The sequence below is a fragment of the Mustela nivalis genome, assembly GCF_964662115.1.
Source record: "Mustela nivalis genome assembly, chromosome: 3".
Classification (NCBI taxonomy): domain Eukaryota; kingdom Metazoa; phylum Chordata; class Mammalia; order Carnivora; family Mustelidae; genus Mustela; species Mustela nivalis.
Window position 1 is genome coordinate 138319484 of NC_139022.1, and position 17274 is coordinate 138336757.

Below are 17274 nucleotides of genomic sequence, written 5' to 3' on the forward strand. Positions count from 1 at the left end.
TGAGGAAACAGTGTCTACAGTGTGCTATAAATTGTCCCCCCAAAAAAAGAAAAAAGAAGGGAACCCCCCCCACAGACATATGACATTCTTACATACTCTAAACATCTCCAAAAGGTAATACAAGAAACTGGTAATATGGTTCCCTCAGAAATGGGGAACTGTAACACCAGGGACTCCGTGGAGGCCAATGGAAGAAACATATTCTGTATACACTTTGCACATTTGGAATCTTTACCAGGGACAAATACATTTTCAAAAATTAAAACAATTAAAATATAGCAGGGCTTTTTATATCCTTCCCCTCCAATTCAGTGCTCCCTAGAATCAGACAGTGACCACACAGCCAAGAAGCAGGAATATATCCCATCTTTCCACTCTACTGTGGCTGTCTCCCTACTGCAGCTTCACATGAGGCTTCTCGGGGAGACCATGATGTCATCATCCGATATCTCTATCTTATCTCAAGCCTAGGACTGTGCAGAGTAGAAAAACAAGTCTGGGGGCACCTGGGTGGCTCAGTCATTAAGTAACTGCCTTCCGCTTAGGTTGTGATCCTGGGGTCCTGGGATCGAGCCTTATGTCAGGCTCCCTGCTTAGCAGGAAGACTACTTCTCCCTCTCCCACTCCCCCTGCTTGTGTTCCCTCTCTTGCTGTGTCTCTGCCAAATAAATAAATAAAATATTTTTAAAAAATCTGATCCATAAGTACTAATGGATCTGACACGATCATTAAAAGGGAAAGCCACTCTGCCCCTAACCAAAGCTCCATTTCAAACAGGACCCTCATGCATTAGGCAGCAAAGAACATGGGCCTCCCCCCACCTCATCAGAAATCTATTTAAAAGTGGTAATTATACTGTGTATAGTCTGTGGTTGAACTTAATACCTAGAAGATGTTCTTATGCTATAAACAGGAGAACACCCTGGGAGAGGCTGAGTTTGACACAAGGTCTTACTTGCTCCCAGAATAGATAATAAAAAGGCTTTGGAAAAATCAGCTGGTGGCTCTATAATTAAACTCAGTACAACACCAAAGCCTTCTGGAGTGCCAGGAAGTCTGGAAGCAGGATAGTCACCTGCAGGGATGGCTAAATAAATTGCACGCAAGTGGAGGCGGAAAGATTAGAGTAGCTGGGTTCGGAGTATCAGAGGAAAGAAGACAGGTGCTTATCTATGGCTTCGGATTATGTGGGCTGCTTCTGTTCCTGCTGATCCATTTATCTTCAGTTATGCCAAGCTACCACCTGGCTCTTGAAAGGACAGGAACATTTGGAAATTTAAAAGCAGGCATCAGAGTGAAAGAGAAAGGCTTTCTGAAAACAAGAGCCCATTGCAAGGCTACCACTTGGCTGGCCACCCCATAGATCTTGTCCCCAGACCCCTGCTGGTTAGGGTGTCCTGTGCTAAACACCAGCAGCACTGCTGAATAAATGTTTTTCTCAATTTTCTCCACCTGTCCTTGCACAATGTCTGACTGGCGCTCTAAAAACATGCCTAGGCAGGTCAATCAGGCCAACCTGAAAGGTCCTTCTGATCCCCAGGGCACTCAACAAGCTTCTCAGTGTCTGCTCGGCGGCCCTCCACAACGAAATTCTAATCTTCAAGAGAACTGTTGCTTCAGACACACCCTGTGACAGCTACCTTTTTATTTTTCTTAAAGGATTTATTTATTTGAGAGAGAGAACGCATGAGTGGTGGTGAGGGGCAGAAGGAGAGGGAGAAGCAGACTCCCCGCTGAGCAGGGCACCTGTCACAGGGCTCAGTCCCAGGACGCTGAGATCATGACCTGAGCTAAAGGCAGATGTTCACCCAGCTGAGCTACCCACATGCTCTGACAGCTACCTTTTTAGATAGCATTTCAGTATGTCTCAGCGTTGCCCTGCAACACAGTAACCAAGAGCCAAGAAAAGGGAGATACAGAAGGGCTCCCCACAAGACCTCATCCATGGTGACAGGCCTCCACTTGCAAATCAAGCCAGTGACGGCCATGGGAGAGGCACAACAGGAGCTGAGAGCCTAGCCAATCTGCTCTCCTCTCACCGTATTTGGAATGTTTAAGGTGAACTGATGGGATACTTGGCCCTTCCAGGCTCAGATTTTCAGGGAGCTTAGGGCAGCGTCCTCCATCTGAGAGCACTGGAAGAGTATTACAAAGTGCTTTCTCACGCATAGCATTTGGTCTTTGTGACAATCTCGGCAGGAAGAAATGACTATTCCCAGTTCCCAGAAGTGGGAGCTGAGGCAGTAAGCGGCTGTAACTATGTCCAGTTCCCAGAAGTGGGAGCTGAGGCAGTAAGCGGCTGTAACTATGTCCAGTTCCCAGAAGTGGGAACTGAGGCAGTAAGCAGCTGTGACGTGCCCAAGGCCACAGAGCTGGACATGGCAGACCACCTCTGTCCTCTCAACGCCAGTTGCCTCCTGAGAGCATCTCCATGTTCATAAGATGCTCAGATGTTTAGTCCTCCTTTTCATTCAGAAGACATCCCCTGGGTGATAGTCATGTGCCAGGCCCTGTGCCACATGCTGGGGTACATTGGAGCCCTGCCCTCCCAGAGCTTACTGTGTAGGGTGATGACAAGGTAAACAGACCATTATAGTACTACGGAATAAGATTTAGGCTAGGGTCTGAATGGGATCCCACAAGAAGAGAAGGGGTATCTGACCTAGATGGGAATCTGTGGGTAAGATAGCAGAAAAAGTTTCTCAAAAAAAAAAAAAAAAAAAAAAAAAGACTCCTAGACTAAGTCTTCCTGGCCAAGTAGGAGTGAGGTGCAGGTAGGGCTAGGGGTGGAATGGGACTGATAGGTATCTTAAAGGTTTCGCCTCTATCAGAGGAGCAAAGGAAAGTCCCTCAGGGCTCACAACAAAGGGATGCACAGCTGACTTGAGTTTGAGATGGCTCATACAGGTAATGCGAGAACAGGTCTGGAGGAGCGAGACTGAGACAGTGGATGGTCAAAAGGCTCAGTGGGCAGCCAAGGAGGGATGATGCTGGCCTGGGGGGGGGGCGGTGACAGCAGTGGGCTCAAGTGCAGTGAGCTGATTCAAGGTATAAGTAGAGGAAAATCCACATTCTGACCCACTAAAAAACAAAAGCAAAAACACCCAGTGTTCCCAGGCTTCCATCCTCCCCCACATACCAGCAGTTGGGTAGGTTGAGGGTTATGCTCCCTTGGATATTAGCTCCAAATTGCAGGTACCCCAGACAGCCCAGACTGATGTAGAGGGCAGTGATGATGGCCATTCCCACGTACAGGATGAGTGGAAATTTCTGGGGATCCTTCATTTTGTTTTCAAGGGGAAGAACCTATGAGAGAAGTGAGAGAAGAGAAAACACAGGAAAAAGTAACATTAATGGCCAAAATAAATTATAATCTCCTCAGAAAAAGAATGCTTTATCTTCAGGATTCCCCAAAAGCACATCTATCTTTACAAGACATAAATAAAGGCAAGTTATTTCCTCAGAGCTGGAGGATATTCGCTGCTTCCTGTGTGAAAGAGGGAAGTCCTGAGGGCGAGGGCAGGCAGGACTGGGCCCCAGGACTCCTACTCAGGCTGGTGCTCTAAACTCCTCCTCCAGGGTCCCCATGGACTGGGGGTGCTCTCTGCCTCTTGGCACAGCCACACAGCAGCTGCGTCTTGCCCACCCAGCACAATGGAGAACAGACCTTGTCTGAGATCACAGCTCTGCCAACCAGTCCAAAGAATGCAAAACGGAGGTCAGGGGAAACTGCCACTCTAATGCCCAGAGACTGTTTCCATACCTCCAAAAGGAGAGATGCCAGCAGTGACATGTTAAACCTCTGAGTCAGAGAAATGGGGGCACTGAGGGTGTCACAAGTTAGAGGATGTAGAGACTTAGGCTCGCAAAATGTACAAGAAAATCCACTTTCCAGATTTCTATTCCAAACCACTGACCTTGCTGCCCTCTCCCTCACAGCAGAGGACATTCCAAAGCAAAGCAAAGGACCCTTTGAAGACTCATTCCTTTAGGAACAGGGAACACAGAAGGCGTGACTGACAAGCTTCACAACCTGTTATCAACCGCATCTGGCATGGCTGACAAGGAAAAGCCATGCAGAGCAATGTCTAGCTGCCTCACAAAACATTTTTGATCTTGTCGTGACACTCCTTTTCCTCGAACACCTGCGGCCATGAGGCAGAGTGGGTCTGTGCCAGACGCACCCCGGCAAATGCTGCGGGCCGGCCGTAGGGCCGTTGCTGGAGCTCCAGGCCACGGCTCTGCACTTCCAACCGGGCCTCAGCACCGCACCCCCTCCCCAACTCAGGAGTCTCAAGCTACGGTTGAACCACATCCAGCTAGAAACCCTTCACTTTCCTTCCATTACCTTTTATGGAGAGTCTAGAGAGCCAGAGGAAAGGCAGCCCATCTCCACATCTGCCAGGCCTGGGCCAGTGGCACAAACACAGAGAGAGCACAATGAACAAACAGCGAGAAGGAGCCCTTCACTGGAAACACACAACAGCCCTCAAGTCCAAACTAAGAGTCAGAACAGCAGTGTTTTCTCCCTTATAAAAATAGAAAACAGAGAGAAACCTTGAAGTAACAGGTAATGATGGTTATAGAGTGACTCCATTTCTAAGCCTTGGCTGATGAAATGATGCAAAGAAGAACTTCTGTGCTGCACTGTTAGGGGAAAACGACCTCTTCAGTACAATGCTCCTTAAGAACCCAGGGTCTCCGGGCAGCTTCCCAAACTTGACTCAATCTCTTCTTTCTAGTCCCACCTACGTGGGGCCTCTTTTTGACTGCTGCAGGATGGGCCATTTCAGGCCTCAACACCCGCAGCAGGGAAACATTTGTGTTTGTGAATCAAGGGGAGACATTCTTCTTGGGCACTAAAAACCCCCAAGAAAGGGCAAAGGGAAATGTGTTAAAACTCAGGACAACTTACACACTCATCACTCAGAAAGCTACCCCTATGATGTTAGAGACTTAACCCATTCCATCAATACCACCAGGGCAATTTCTTAGTATTTTGACAAAAAAAAAAAAAAAATGTGTTCAGCTTCTAAGTTTTCTTAAAAGTATACAAAGTGATAGAAAAATTGAAAGAGGATAAAAAGATTCTATGAAAGGAAAATTATCTTCCCTTTTCCTAAGCTCTTGGCCAGCAGAATCAATAATTTTCTTCAAAGAAGACTTCTGGACCTTTACTATGAAAAATATAAATGAAAATCAAATTAGGTACAACTGAGTGGCAGATTCCTCTCCTTAAGGAGAAGAATTGGGTGAAATCACAGCAATGATGGGGGAAGCTAAGCCAGGAGTAAAGGCTAAAGTTATTTATCTACACGCAAAAAAATACGGTACATCAATGTTCCAGGACAGAGAGATAATTTGTGCGTTTACTGATTTAATAAAAAAATCAATAGTATTTTTTTAAAGATTTTATTTATTTATTTGATAGGCAGAGATCACAAGTAGGCAGAGAGGCAGTCAAAGAGAGAGAGATGGAAGCAGGCTCCCTGTTGAGCAGAGAGCCCAACGCAGGGCTCTATCCCAGGACCCTGGGATCATGACCTGAGTCAAAGGCAGAGGCTTTAACCCACTGAGTCACCCAGGTGCCCCAAAATCAACAGTATTACTAATAGAAATAAAAATCACTGAATGCTCACTACATGTCAGGGACTACATGAAGCACTTCATGCGTATCTTATTTAATCCTAACAACTACTAATCATTAAGTTCACTTTTCAGAGGCAAACAATGAAGACTCAGAGAAGTTACATCCTTATAAAGGTCACACAGCTACTCCTTGGCAGAGCCAGGACTCACCCCAACTCAGTCTGACTCTAGACCCTGCACTCCCAATTGCCATGTATTACTGCTTACTATACACACAGGGATGGCTATGCAACACAGGGGGTTTGAATGTGAAAGTTCTTAAATCACAATTTATTTTCTCAAAAGTTACAGCTAGGAAATTCCTGTGGAATCCCTGAACTGCTGGTCATTAACTGGCCAGTAAGTTTCAGAAGATAATTTCTAATAACATTTCCTTAGCCTTCTGTCAAGCAGACCTCAAGGACACCAAGAGCAACAGGTCATCACAGTGCAACTCTTACCATCCCAATGCCCTCAAATGCAAAAATGGCTGTGCCAAAGAACAGAGGGTAGGTCTTCCAGGGTGCCATCAAGGGAAGGCGGCTGGGGTCTGGGATATTCTGAAAGAGAAAACAAAGTGAAGGTTATACACAGATTCGAGATTTGAACTCTAACATCAGAGAGGTCACACCTTTTCCTAAATCCAAGATCCTGTGAAAGGAGAAAGTCTGACATCTGAGAGATGATTTGGGGGACATTTAGCTTTTGCACTTTTTTCCCTTTAGGTTAAGAAAACCCTACCCACTTTGGGGAAAGACTATATAGCCCAGTGTACTATTAAAAATCTCAAATGCTTCAGCTCGCACAAAGTAAATTACATTCTTTCATTAGGTAATTCAATTCCCAGAAATTTAATCTGAGTAAGAAAAAAAATTAAAGTAGAAAAAAATTAGAGCCAAGTTATTTAATAGTATATAAAAACAACCTAAATATTCCCAAACAAGTGAAATAAGTTAGCTTACTGCACAGCAACCATATCACAGAATATTATGCACTATTTTAAAAGTAAAAATTGAGATAACTAAGAATCAAATGAAAGACTGCTTATGAAATACTAGAACATTAGCTTTTTAAATGTACATATGTACTATAATACAACTACATAAACACTCTGCACAGATAAAGTTGGAAGGAAAGGTGGAAGATTTTTAAAAGGGCTCTTTTCCTTTTTTTTCTCTGCTTTCTTTCCTTCTTTCCTTCCTTCCTTCTTTCTCTTAATTCTTGTGAATGAGTTTGGACACTTGAAAAAATTTATTAACAAACACATAACAGGAGTACTGGAACATTTAAGGACAAAATAGCAAAAAATAAAAAAGCATTTAAAAATAGAGGCAAATAAAAACAGACAATTGTTAACTGCAGGTACAATGTAAATATTCCCAAGCAAAAAGGTGCACACACGGAATCCTCCCTGGTTCGCACTGAACAACAGCCCTCAGTAATGAGTAGCATCAAAGGAACAGGATTCAGCATGGGACAGAAGCTTCTGTCTTTTCAGAAAGTGGTTTTTTCAACCATGTGCATACACTGCTCATGCTAAAATAAGAATTGATTTGAAAACTGCCTTTACAACATTTTAAAATTGACTTAACTATAGAGGCATTTAGATAAACATGGGGCATGCTCTAACAGTATAACAGAATGATATCAGTGAACAAAAGATCTAATAATAATCTCTGTAATAGGCTTCTCCTTGAAAGTTTTCAAAGCAAGTATACTATAGTCTCCCTAAAATATAAATAATTTTAAAAATCCTTTCTGCCCCCCCCCCCCCGAGCCCCTGCTAATAAAGATCTCTTTATAAGAAGTATTTAAATATCTGGAATGAAGACAGACTAAGAAACAGTTTTGCTCTACAATGAGACAAAGAGTGCAATTGCCCTGTAATTATTCCTGAATCACAGGACAACTTAAGTTCTTGGAAACACGAGCAATCTGTTGGTTAGTGGATATTCATACATCAGATCTAGCTGAGGTATCAGAGAGGGAATTTCAGAATCCATGTCTAGGGGTACTGGTGTGACTGAGGCCAGCAGAAGGAATTTACAATTCTACGTACTTAATGAATGCTACTGACTTAAAGCCCAACCCATTAAGTGAAAAAAGTTTAATGTGTGAAGAAACACATTAAAATCAGCTTGCTATCAACATATTGTTCCATCAGTTCTATGATACTATCAGTTTCAGTGATAATAGCTTTTTGAGAAAATGCTGTTAATGTGCATAAGGGTTGCAAGATACACTTCTATTTTGGAAACATTATAACTGTGAAAAAACTGCATCTCAGAATTAAGGAGATGCAGTGATAAATACATTTATTGGGAGCCCCCTCTGGGTGCCACCTGTCAGTCCCTGTGATGAGGATAAGTGCACAGGTGGGAGGCCTCAGTCAGCTTCCTGGGCTGGCGTAAGTAAGAGCAAGAGCACCGGTCACACACATGCTCAGAACTGGGAAAAAATTCAGAAACACCGGACAGTGGGAAAAGATGCCAAGACAAGACAGCAGTAACAACAGCATCAGCAGCAAAAGTGACCCAAAGGGAGCATCTTACATAACTACACACCTGCACACCTACACAGCACATCAAAAAGAAGCTGTTCAATGCACAGCCAAACTACCATCTTCCCCAGGTGCTCCCAGAGCAGAGAGCACCATGTGATCTCACACACAGCTCCTGGCTGAGCCCAGAGGCCGGCTCATAATGGATCTCAAGAAATCAGCTGAGCTGCCTCATCTGCTCGTGCCGGTTGCACGACACCCAGACAATGCTCTGAACAGACACTGCCTTCCCCTGGGACTGAGACACTGTTGGAACCCACATTCCTATCCCAGCGCTCTGCTTACAGCAACCACCATGGTCCAACGACCTGCAGTGCTTTCAAACTAAACACAGCACGTTGTGTGCGTCTGTGTGAGCCGGGCTCGCTCACTTTAATGTACACTGCGGTGTGTCCCAGGCACTGACTGCGATCTCTAATTACAAAGTTAAATCATGCATTTATCTACCCTTTCTTGTTTACTTAATTTGCCAGAGGTAGAGAAGAAAACCCTCTGGAAATGGTCAGTCATGCGTTCATGGGCCTTCCTTCTATTCCCATTAAAAAAAACAGGTCATAGACAGCAGTTTATTTTGTTTTTAAAAACCAGTTCCGCAGAAGAGCCCGTTATCTGCCACCTTTCTGACTTCCTAACACAGGGAAAACCAGTAAATGCACACTGAGTACAGTGTTAATCTAAATTCATTATGTCATATCCTCAGTGCAGGAAGTGCTGTTTTACAACGCACTGTTTTCCTAGAAACCGTATCAGTGAGTGATCGGGTCACTGTTAAGCAGACCGTGTGAAAATGAGTCAATATTCACCTGTCAGACTGACCGAAATTAAAAAGATTGATACATCTAGGGTTGGCTACTTATGCACTATTGAAGGAAGTCTATATGAAATTGGTAAGTAGCTTTTGGAAAAAGCAACACAGCAATATAAAAATTCAAAAGGGCACATTCTGTAGCAGTTAAACCTCTGAACAAATACCTTGGAGAAGTATTTATATATGTCTACAAAAAGGAAGGCCTAAGAATGCTCACTGTCATAATACTAAAATAACACCAAAAATTATAAATGACCCGACAGTCCAGGGACTGGGGACCGGTTCAGTAAACTATGGTACATCTATTCTCTGAAATATCATGTAGCAATGAAAAAGAATGAGGTAAAACTACGTGTATTAGCATGGAAAGCTCTGTCAAGGAAACAAAAAAGGCAAGGTAGATGAATACTACATCTAATAATTTTTAAAACTAGGTTAAAAACAAAACAAGACATACTTTTGTTTTATATATTTCTTTACACACTAATATAGTGTATAGATACATCCATAAGACCTAGACAGAGACAGACCAATCACACAGAGTGAGTCCCTGAGAGAAAAAGACTCCAGGGTAGATATGTGGTTTTCAACACTTGTATCGCCTGCATTTTAATGAATATGTACTGATGAGTCCTTTTTTTTTTTTTTTTTTAAGATTTTACTTATTTAGGGGTGCCTGAGTGGCTCAGTAGGTTAAGCCTCTGCCTTCAGCTCAGGTCATGATCTCAGGGTCCTGGGATAGAGTCCCGCATCAGGCTCTCTGCTCAGCAGGAAGCCTGTTTCCTTCTCTCTCTCTCTCCCTGCCTGTCTCTCTGCCTACTTGTGATCTCTCTCTGTCAAATAAATAAATAAAATCTTTATTAGAAAAGTCGATTTTTGCTTTCACCTTAGTATTTTTCTATTTTCCCATTATACAATGATTCATGTATTAACTACCCATTTGGAAAAAAGTCTAAGCCAGTGATCTTAATGGGGATGATTTTGCACACACACACACACACACACGTACCACTGTCCCCACCCCCAGCACATTTTTCAGTGTCTGGGGACATTTTTGTTTGTCATAAGTTGGGGCACAGCGGCTACTGGCACCTAGTAGGTAGAAACCAGGAATGCTGCTAAACACCCCGTGTTGCACAGCAGAGCCCCCTCTGTGACAAAAAATTATCTCACCCAAAATGTCGCTAGTGCCAAAGTTGAGAATCCCTAATGTAAATATACCATACATAAGTAACATATCCTTATTTATGTTCCATTTACTTGTTTTGTTTGCTTCTTTGATAATATAATAGGCAGAGGGAGAGCCTTGGGTCTCTTACCTGGACAATGAACTGGTAGAGCATAACCAGGCTAACCAGCATGGTGATGTTGGCCAACAGAGAGAAGATGGACAGGGCTCGGAGGTTCCTGACAAAAACCAGCAGCACCAAGAAGGGCAAGAAGGTGAGCATGTAGAGTCGCGAGTCCATGGTGGGCGTCAGAATTACTGTCTCATTGTTATGGCAGTTGTTGGTGGTCCCATTAGCTGCTTCTATCACCTAAATTGAGGGAGAGAAATGCATCAGAAAAGGCCTCTCAAATGGCAAAGGCCAGTGGACCTCCCACCCAAAGGGGCTCCTAATTGAAGGCTCCGTATGTGAACAAGGCCCTACAGAACCATCTTCTAAGATCTTCACAGTTGTCATCAGCAACCCAACTGTCTCAGCTGGTCTGATCATATCTTACCTAAAGACAGAAGGACAGACAAGGTATCCTGAAGTTACTCAGTGCCCTAGGTCTTTAAGTGAAATTAAACAAAAGACACTATTCCATGTAAAATGTTAAAATCTTAATTCTTTTGTTGCCCAAAACTGGCTTACAATGAATCCTAAACTAAAACGCCACTCATCTCTTGTCACTTTTTTTTTTTTTTTTTAAATCAGAGCCCTACCTGTTTAAAGTTGTCAGCCAGAAAGACAAAGTAGACACAGCAGAATCCCAGCTGCGTGACGATCAGGAAGAAGTCCACAATGTGCCTGCAGATGGGGAAGGGAAGAATACAAAGATCAGGAGGATTAAAAGAAAGATCCCCAGAGAGATAGGTGTTTGAACACTGCTTTTTCCCAGGTCGTCACAGACACTTCCCACCAGGTGAGAAGGATGCGTACACCCTGATAAAAGGAGAAATTGTGCTAGCTGCCACCAGTCTGGAGCTCTGCAGGAAGGTGAAGAAGGTCCTATCTGTGTGGTGACTGAGGTCCCTTTCCTGTGTGTTGTATAGAATGCTGCATGAGGCCAGGCAATCCCGAGATCAGAATGGCCAGAGTAGAGCACATACACCAGGACCACAGACCAGTCACTTGACTTCTCTCTCCCCACGGCAGGCCTATGTCACTTCACACCGTTTGTTCTAAAGCTACAGGATAAAGCCTAGGAAGTAGACCCCTTCGTGATCTCTTTTTATAACTTGGATCCAAGAACCAACCTACTGTCACATAAGTACACAGGAAGAGATGTACCAGAACAGACCACTGGTGGAAGCACTGTTACAACAACAGGTGGTGACAACCTGAAGGGTCATCAAAAGGAAAATGATTAAATGACAGACCCTTCTTAAATGGAGTAGTACACAGCAGGGAAAAAGAATACATTAAACCTATATGTGCTGATATAGATATGTCTAGGGCCTTTAATAGAAAAAAATTTCCAAACAGTATGCAAAAATTTGTGTAAAAAGACATTAAGAACATGTGTATGTTTGTATACATACAGAAAATTCCAGAAGTATACCCATTTAACTATGACCAGCCTATACTTTCATTTTTCACTTTATGAATGCCTATCTTGCTCAAAAAAATTTTTTTTACCATGAACACAAATTAACTTCATTAAAGAAAGGAAGTAAGGGAATAAGGGAGGAAGGAAGAATGAGGGGGAAAAAGAGGTGAGAGTTGGGGAGAAAGAGAGAAAAACAGAGGGGAAGATAAGAGAAAAGAGAAAAATGATGGAAAGGAGGGAGGGAGGGAAGAAACAATCAGTCAACAACCAACCAGCCAACCAATGGTGGCCACTTGGCCCTATGGCTTCTCCCAGTCCCAGGGAATGATCCTGCTAAAAGAATTGCAAAGTAAATCTGCATCACAGGTTTATAGTGTGAACTATAAAAGCCTCCCAATGACCGCAAGAAGGAGTTTTCCTGGAGAACAGAGCTTTCATGTAGTTCAATTTAAAAAGAATAGAGGGGTACCTGGTGGCTCAGTCGGTTAGCATCTGACTCTTGATTTCGGCTCAGGTCATGATTTAGGGTTGTAAGATGGAGCCCTACAATGGGCTCTGTGCTCAGCAGGGAGTCTCCTTGAGATCCTTTCTCTCCCTCTGCCCACCCTCATGCACACAAGTGCACTCTCGTTCTACCTCTCTCTCAAATAAATACATTTTAAAAGAAAAGAATTTGGCCCCTGATGATATCCAATTCTCTATCTATACACATATCATTTCTTCAAACAGGAAACAAAAATTAGAATATTTCCCTCTAGGCATATGAAAAGTTGCCATAAGGAGAAATTTCCAACCCACCCCCACCTCTTGAAATATGTCTTTCTTCAATAAATCATTGGTTCTACCTCAGCTCATCTCTTCCCTGAAGCCTTCCTTCTTCTGTCCAGTGTCCTGTCCTTAAAGCACCCATCCTGTATACTTCTCATCTGGGACAGGCAAAAGTCCTTAAATCTCCTCCCTGTCTGAGCTCCTAGGATACACTTCGAGCTCATGATACTCCCTCCACTGCTCTAGACTATTCCTGATCTCTTGTCCTCAAGCCTCCCACATATCCGTCTCCTTATAGAGACTACAAGACCCTAGAGGGCCAGGACCACATAATTTGCCCAATATCTAGAATTGTTCTGCAACACTTATAAGACAGTGCTTAAATATCTTTACTGAACAAATGAGTAAATTATAAAATAATCACTGGACATGGACTGCCAAGCTGGAATGGCCAGTTTACCAATGAGGAAACTGAGATCAGAGAAGATAGGGGTCACAAAGCCAAGGTCACCAGATGACTGCTGGCAGATCTGAGCTAGAAGCTAAACCCATAGGCCCAATACTCTTTCCACTGCTCACACTATCTGCCACATCTCACTTCCCTGTCTGAAGGCCTCCGCTCTGAGAGTTCACAGCAGCAACAAAAGAGAAAACTGGTTACCTCCCCCAGTGTGCATGGTTCCGGAGCCAGGAGCTGGGGCTGGATTCCAGTCCGTACATCACTGTATCCCCATAGTCCACAAAAGGCTTGTTCAGTCTGGGGTTGGGGAGAGAGAGGGCAGAATGTGTAGGTTTGACAATAAGCGACAGAAAAAAGGTAGATCATCGAGACCTGGGCCAGTACCCCACGTGTCACCCTGGAGAACCAATGAGTCCTATATCTAATGCTTTCAAGGACCAGAAAATGTGAAGTCAATAGGCCAGTTAGTATCTTATCATTAACGACCATCTGGTAGAATCATTTCAGTGAGGTAAATATTACACAGTGCATGGAAGGAGAATGTGGTCTCTGTCCACTGGACATAAGTAAATACGACAGATGACAACAAACTGAAAAAGAACACAAAAATAACCAGGGAAAGGGAATGCTGCCATAACTAGCAGCCACCTTCGGCTAGCACAAAATAATTTAGAGTGGTCTGGATTAGTCCTCTCTTTCAGTGATGGTAACAGAACCCAAAAGGGCAACTGGGCAGCTCAGGGGGGTCTCACCTGCGGCAGAAATGGTGAGCACATTTCACCAGGATACCCATGCAGTGCACAGCTACGAGGCCTATCACCAGCAGGCTGAGGGGACCCATCTGGAGACCAGTGTTGCGGACAAGAAAGAGAGAGACAAGCAGGTAGAATTAGGAGTGAGCCCAGGGGAGGCTGGATTTGGAATGATCAAAACACTACTAAGGTACCCTACAGTGACAGAACTTCTGGCACCACATTAGAGAGAGAAATGTGATCATGGAGATTAGCTTGGTGAGAAGGGCACCATCGGAACCTTAGCCTGCCTGTGAAAGAGCTAACCTCATGGAGAAGAATGGCACAAGATAAGGCTGTTCCAAGACAGCTATAAATCAGCCAAACAGAAGGCTCCTGTGGTCTGGGGAGAAGAGGTGAGGGATGGAGGGAAGAGGCAATTTCTCATTAGAGAAATGCTTCCACATCTCTGAGCTACCTCTAGCTCTAAGAGAAACCAAATGGCTCTAGATTATAGTCTATAGGGGATGAATCATAAAAGAAAAAGTAAAATTCTCAGAGTTAGCCTCCTGGGGTGGGGTTTGGAAGGAATATGTAGAAAACTAATGAACTTCTATTACTAATTCATTAGTTAATATTATTGATAGAAACTCTCTGAGACATTTTAAATACATCCTCCTCACCACAGAGTAAGCTCCATGAGGGTGAGAACCTTTCTCTTTTTTATTCACCAATAATATTCAGAGCCTAGAACAACATCTAACACACAGAAGCATATTCAATAAATATGTTTAAGTGAATGAACACCTGAATTTTGCTCTCTTCAGCTGAATTAAAAAGGTTTCCATTTTAAAATGTTTTAAATAAAAGATTTAAAAAAACACACACCATCTCCTAAAATTTGTCACGATACTTCCCTTCGCCAATGCAGACCCTTACCAAGATGCCAGCATTTTTTACGGCCAGAGGCAGTCCCAGGAGTCCTGTGCCGATGTTGCCTTTTAACAGGTGGATCAAAGTCTGGAACCATCTGAAGTGGGAAGAAAGTAGATGAGGGCACGTTAATATTAATGATAGCTAACACTTATTAATCATGTAGCACATGCTAAGTGCTTTCATACATTTTCTCATTCAATTTCCACAACAACCCTATGAGATCTGTATTAACTTTATTTTATGGATGAGGAAGATACTTGCTCAAGGCCACACAGCTAGTGAAGAGTTTAGCCAGGATTCAAACTCAGGCAGTCTGACCCCTGAGTCCTCTCCCGGCCTCTGTGCTGTATAAGCTCTGTTCCCTGTGGCATCTCCAAGAACCCCAGCTCTCTTGGAGATTAGACCAGAGGGACACCAGGGCTCTCTGTAGGCACCGTATCCTTTCCTAGCAGCTCTGGCCTACATTTCACCAGAGCTGTCCATTGTAAAGACTCAGATTCAACATTGCAACCGAGGATGACAAGCGTAAGTGTGAAGGACAGACACTGATGTGAGAGAAGGATGAGGGAAATAAAAAATAGGAGCCCAGAACCCATCACAGAAAATGTTATGCAAAGTAAACAGATCAAAAGGAATATGATACCGTAACTGGCCAGTCCCTGGTGTACTTTGTATTTAAAAAAAGCCAAAGGCCACAGTCCTAGGACTGGAGAAGCCTTCTTCAAATGCCACCTCACTTATCCTTCTGCCTTGAGGACAGATTTTCCCCTCACCTGTTATACAGACTGTCTACCTCAAGCTGTAATTATAAAGCCTCTCATTTATCCTCATTAATTTTTTCACTCAGCAAATACTACTTGTTATATGTAAAACACCATGTTAATATAGTGGTAGAAGTAAGTAAGAATCAGATATGGACCTTGGTCTCTAGAAATCAATAATGTCCCAATGAAAATAGGGCAGATACATTAATAACCACCCAGACGGAAAGTTATCTTCTTAAGAAGTGTCCAGGAACCGTGCTCACGGAGGGGGAGGCAGTTGAGGGTTCACAGAGGGGAGACCTGAGCCGAGCCCAGCAGGACAGGCAGAGCTTGCCAGTGTGCCCATAAAAAAGAAAGGTCTGGGAATACAAGCCCAGAGAGAGACTCAGGGCACCAATGCAAAGGAGTATGTTGTTTTGTGGCCACCTGGGTGAGGTGATGTGAGCAATCTGTAGAGAATGGGAACTCCTCAAAGGACTGACACCAGAGAAGTGACCCCTGGGGCGCCTGGGTGGCTCAGTGGGTTAAGCCACTGCCTTCGGCTCAGGTCATGATCTCAGGGTCCTGGGATCAAGTCCCGCATCGGACTCTCTGCTCCATGGGGAGCCTGCTTCCCTCTCTCTCTCTGCCTGCCTCTCCATCTACTTGTGATTTCTCTCTGTCAAATAAATAAAAATCTTAAAAAAAAAAAAAAAAAAAAAAAAAGAAGTGACCCCTGTGCTGGACTTTCTATCCTGTTGCCTCCAGGATAAAAAACAGGTCAATACACCATCACTTTGCCCTCAATCACAGATTCACTCAAGATCTGGTCGCTGGAACTGTCTGGAAATTTTTTTGCACAAACACCCTAAATCCCTCCTAAATGATGTTTCCATGTATTTCTTCACATCTGCAATTCAGTAGAAACTGAAAGCAAATAACATGTGTTAACTCATAAAGACCATAATAAATATGACCTATCTATATTCTCTGAAATGGAATTTTACTTTCAGTAACCTTTCTCCTACCTCCAGGAAGAAAACTTCTTGACCTTCCTACTGTCCCAAAGTTTTTCAGGAAAGATCAAGAAAATGCCTTTGAATCTAAATGAGAACAGGCTGAGCGCTCTCCTGGACTCTCCTGAGGAAACAGCTTAAGGACAGCAAGGGGAGAAGGGTGAGGTGACTCCTTCATTATCAGCAGCCAGTGACCAAGAGATTACAGGCAGAACGATGAGCCACACAAATGTCTATCTTAGCAAATGTTTAATCCACTCCAGGCAAAGGTAAGCATTGTAGCAAAATTCACCTGCTTACCAGAGGCCTCCCTAAAATGTCTCTGAGCTGGGTTTTGTAGGGGATCAGGTCCCCTTTTAGTCCTGGCTCTGACAGTTAACTCCATATGACAATTCCCTTCCCTCGGCTGGAACTTTGTCTAAGCTGTAGAGTGAGAGGGACTGGATAGGACAGCATACTTGCCAACATCTCTTCAGCTCAAAAACACCAGGATTCTAGGCAACTGACCAACATTATTCTTTTCCATCAGTGGCCCCAAGCTTGGATCACCCCAAACCACAGAGTATCACAAAATTAACTCCATGGACTGCAAAGTCTTAACTACGGGGGATATAGGGAGTGAACCATGAAAATCTCTATAGTTCTCTTTAAGTTCTAAATCAGTAGTTTTTACACATTTTTTTCCTCACGAACCCCTTATACACTTATAAATTATTGAGGATATCAAACAGCTTTTCCTTTTATGAATTATGTCTGGTGATATAAACTATAAGTAAAAGTTGAGAAATCAAAAACTTATTAATTAATTAAAATTTTAAAAACCACATAAATATAAATAACAGATTTTTCTAAACTGTTAGCATTTTT

The 17274-nt window shown here is 43.4% G+C and overlaps 1 protein-coding gene across 2 annotated transcripts in view; it reads right to left on the minus strand.

The window, feature by feature from the left end:
- Nucleotides 1–17274, minus strand: part of SLC36A1 (solute carrier family 36 member 1) — a 46300-nt gene that overhangs the window by 13823 nt on the left and 15203 nt on the right. For both annotated transcript variants that reach the window (XM_082726185.1, XM_082726186.1), the window contains 7 exons: nucleotides 14652–14742; nucleotides 13734–13822; nucleotides 13183–13278; nucleotides 10927–11011; nucleotides 10316–10534; nucleotides 6090–6188; nucleotides 3140–3306 (listed from right to left, as the gene is read on the minus strand). In XM_082726185.1, the coding sequence (XP_082582311.1) occupies nucleotides 3140–3306; nucleotides 6090–6188; nucleotides 10316–10534; nucleotides 10927–11011; nucleotides 13183–13278; nucleotides 13734–13822; nucleotides 14652–14742 (846 nt within the window). The remainder of the gene's footprint in view (nucleotides 1–3139; nucleotides 3307–6089; nucleotides 6189–10315; nucleotides 10535–10926; nucleotides 11012–13182; nucleotides 13279–13733; nucleotides 13823–14651; nucleotides 14743–17274) is intronic.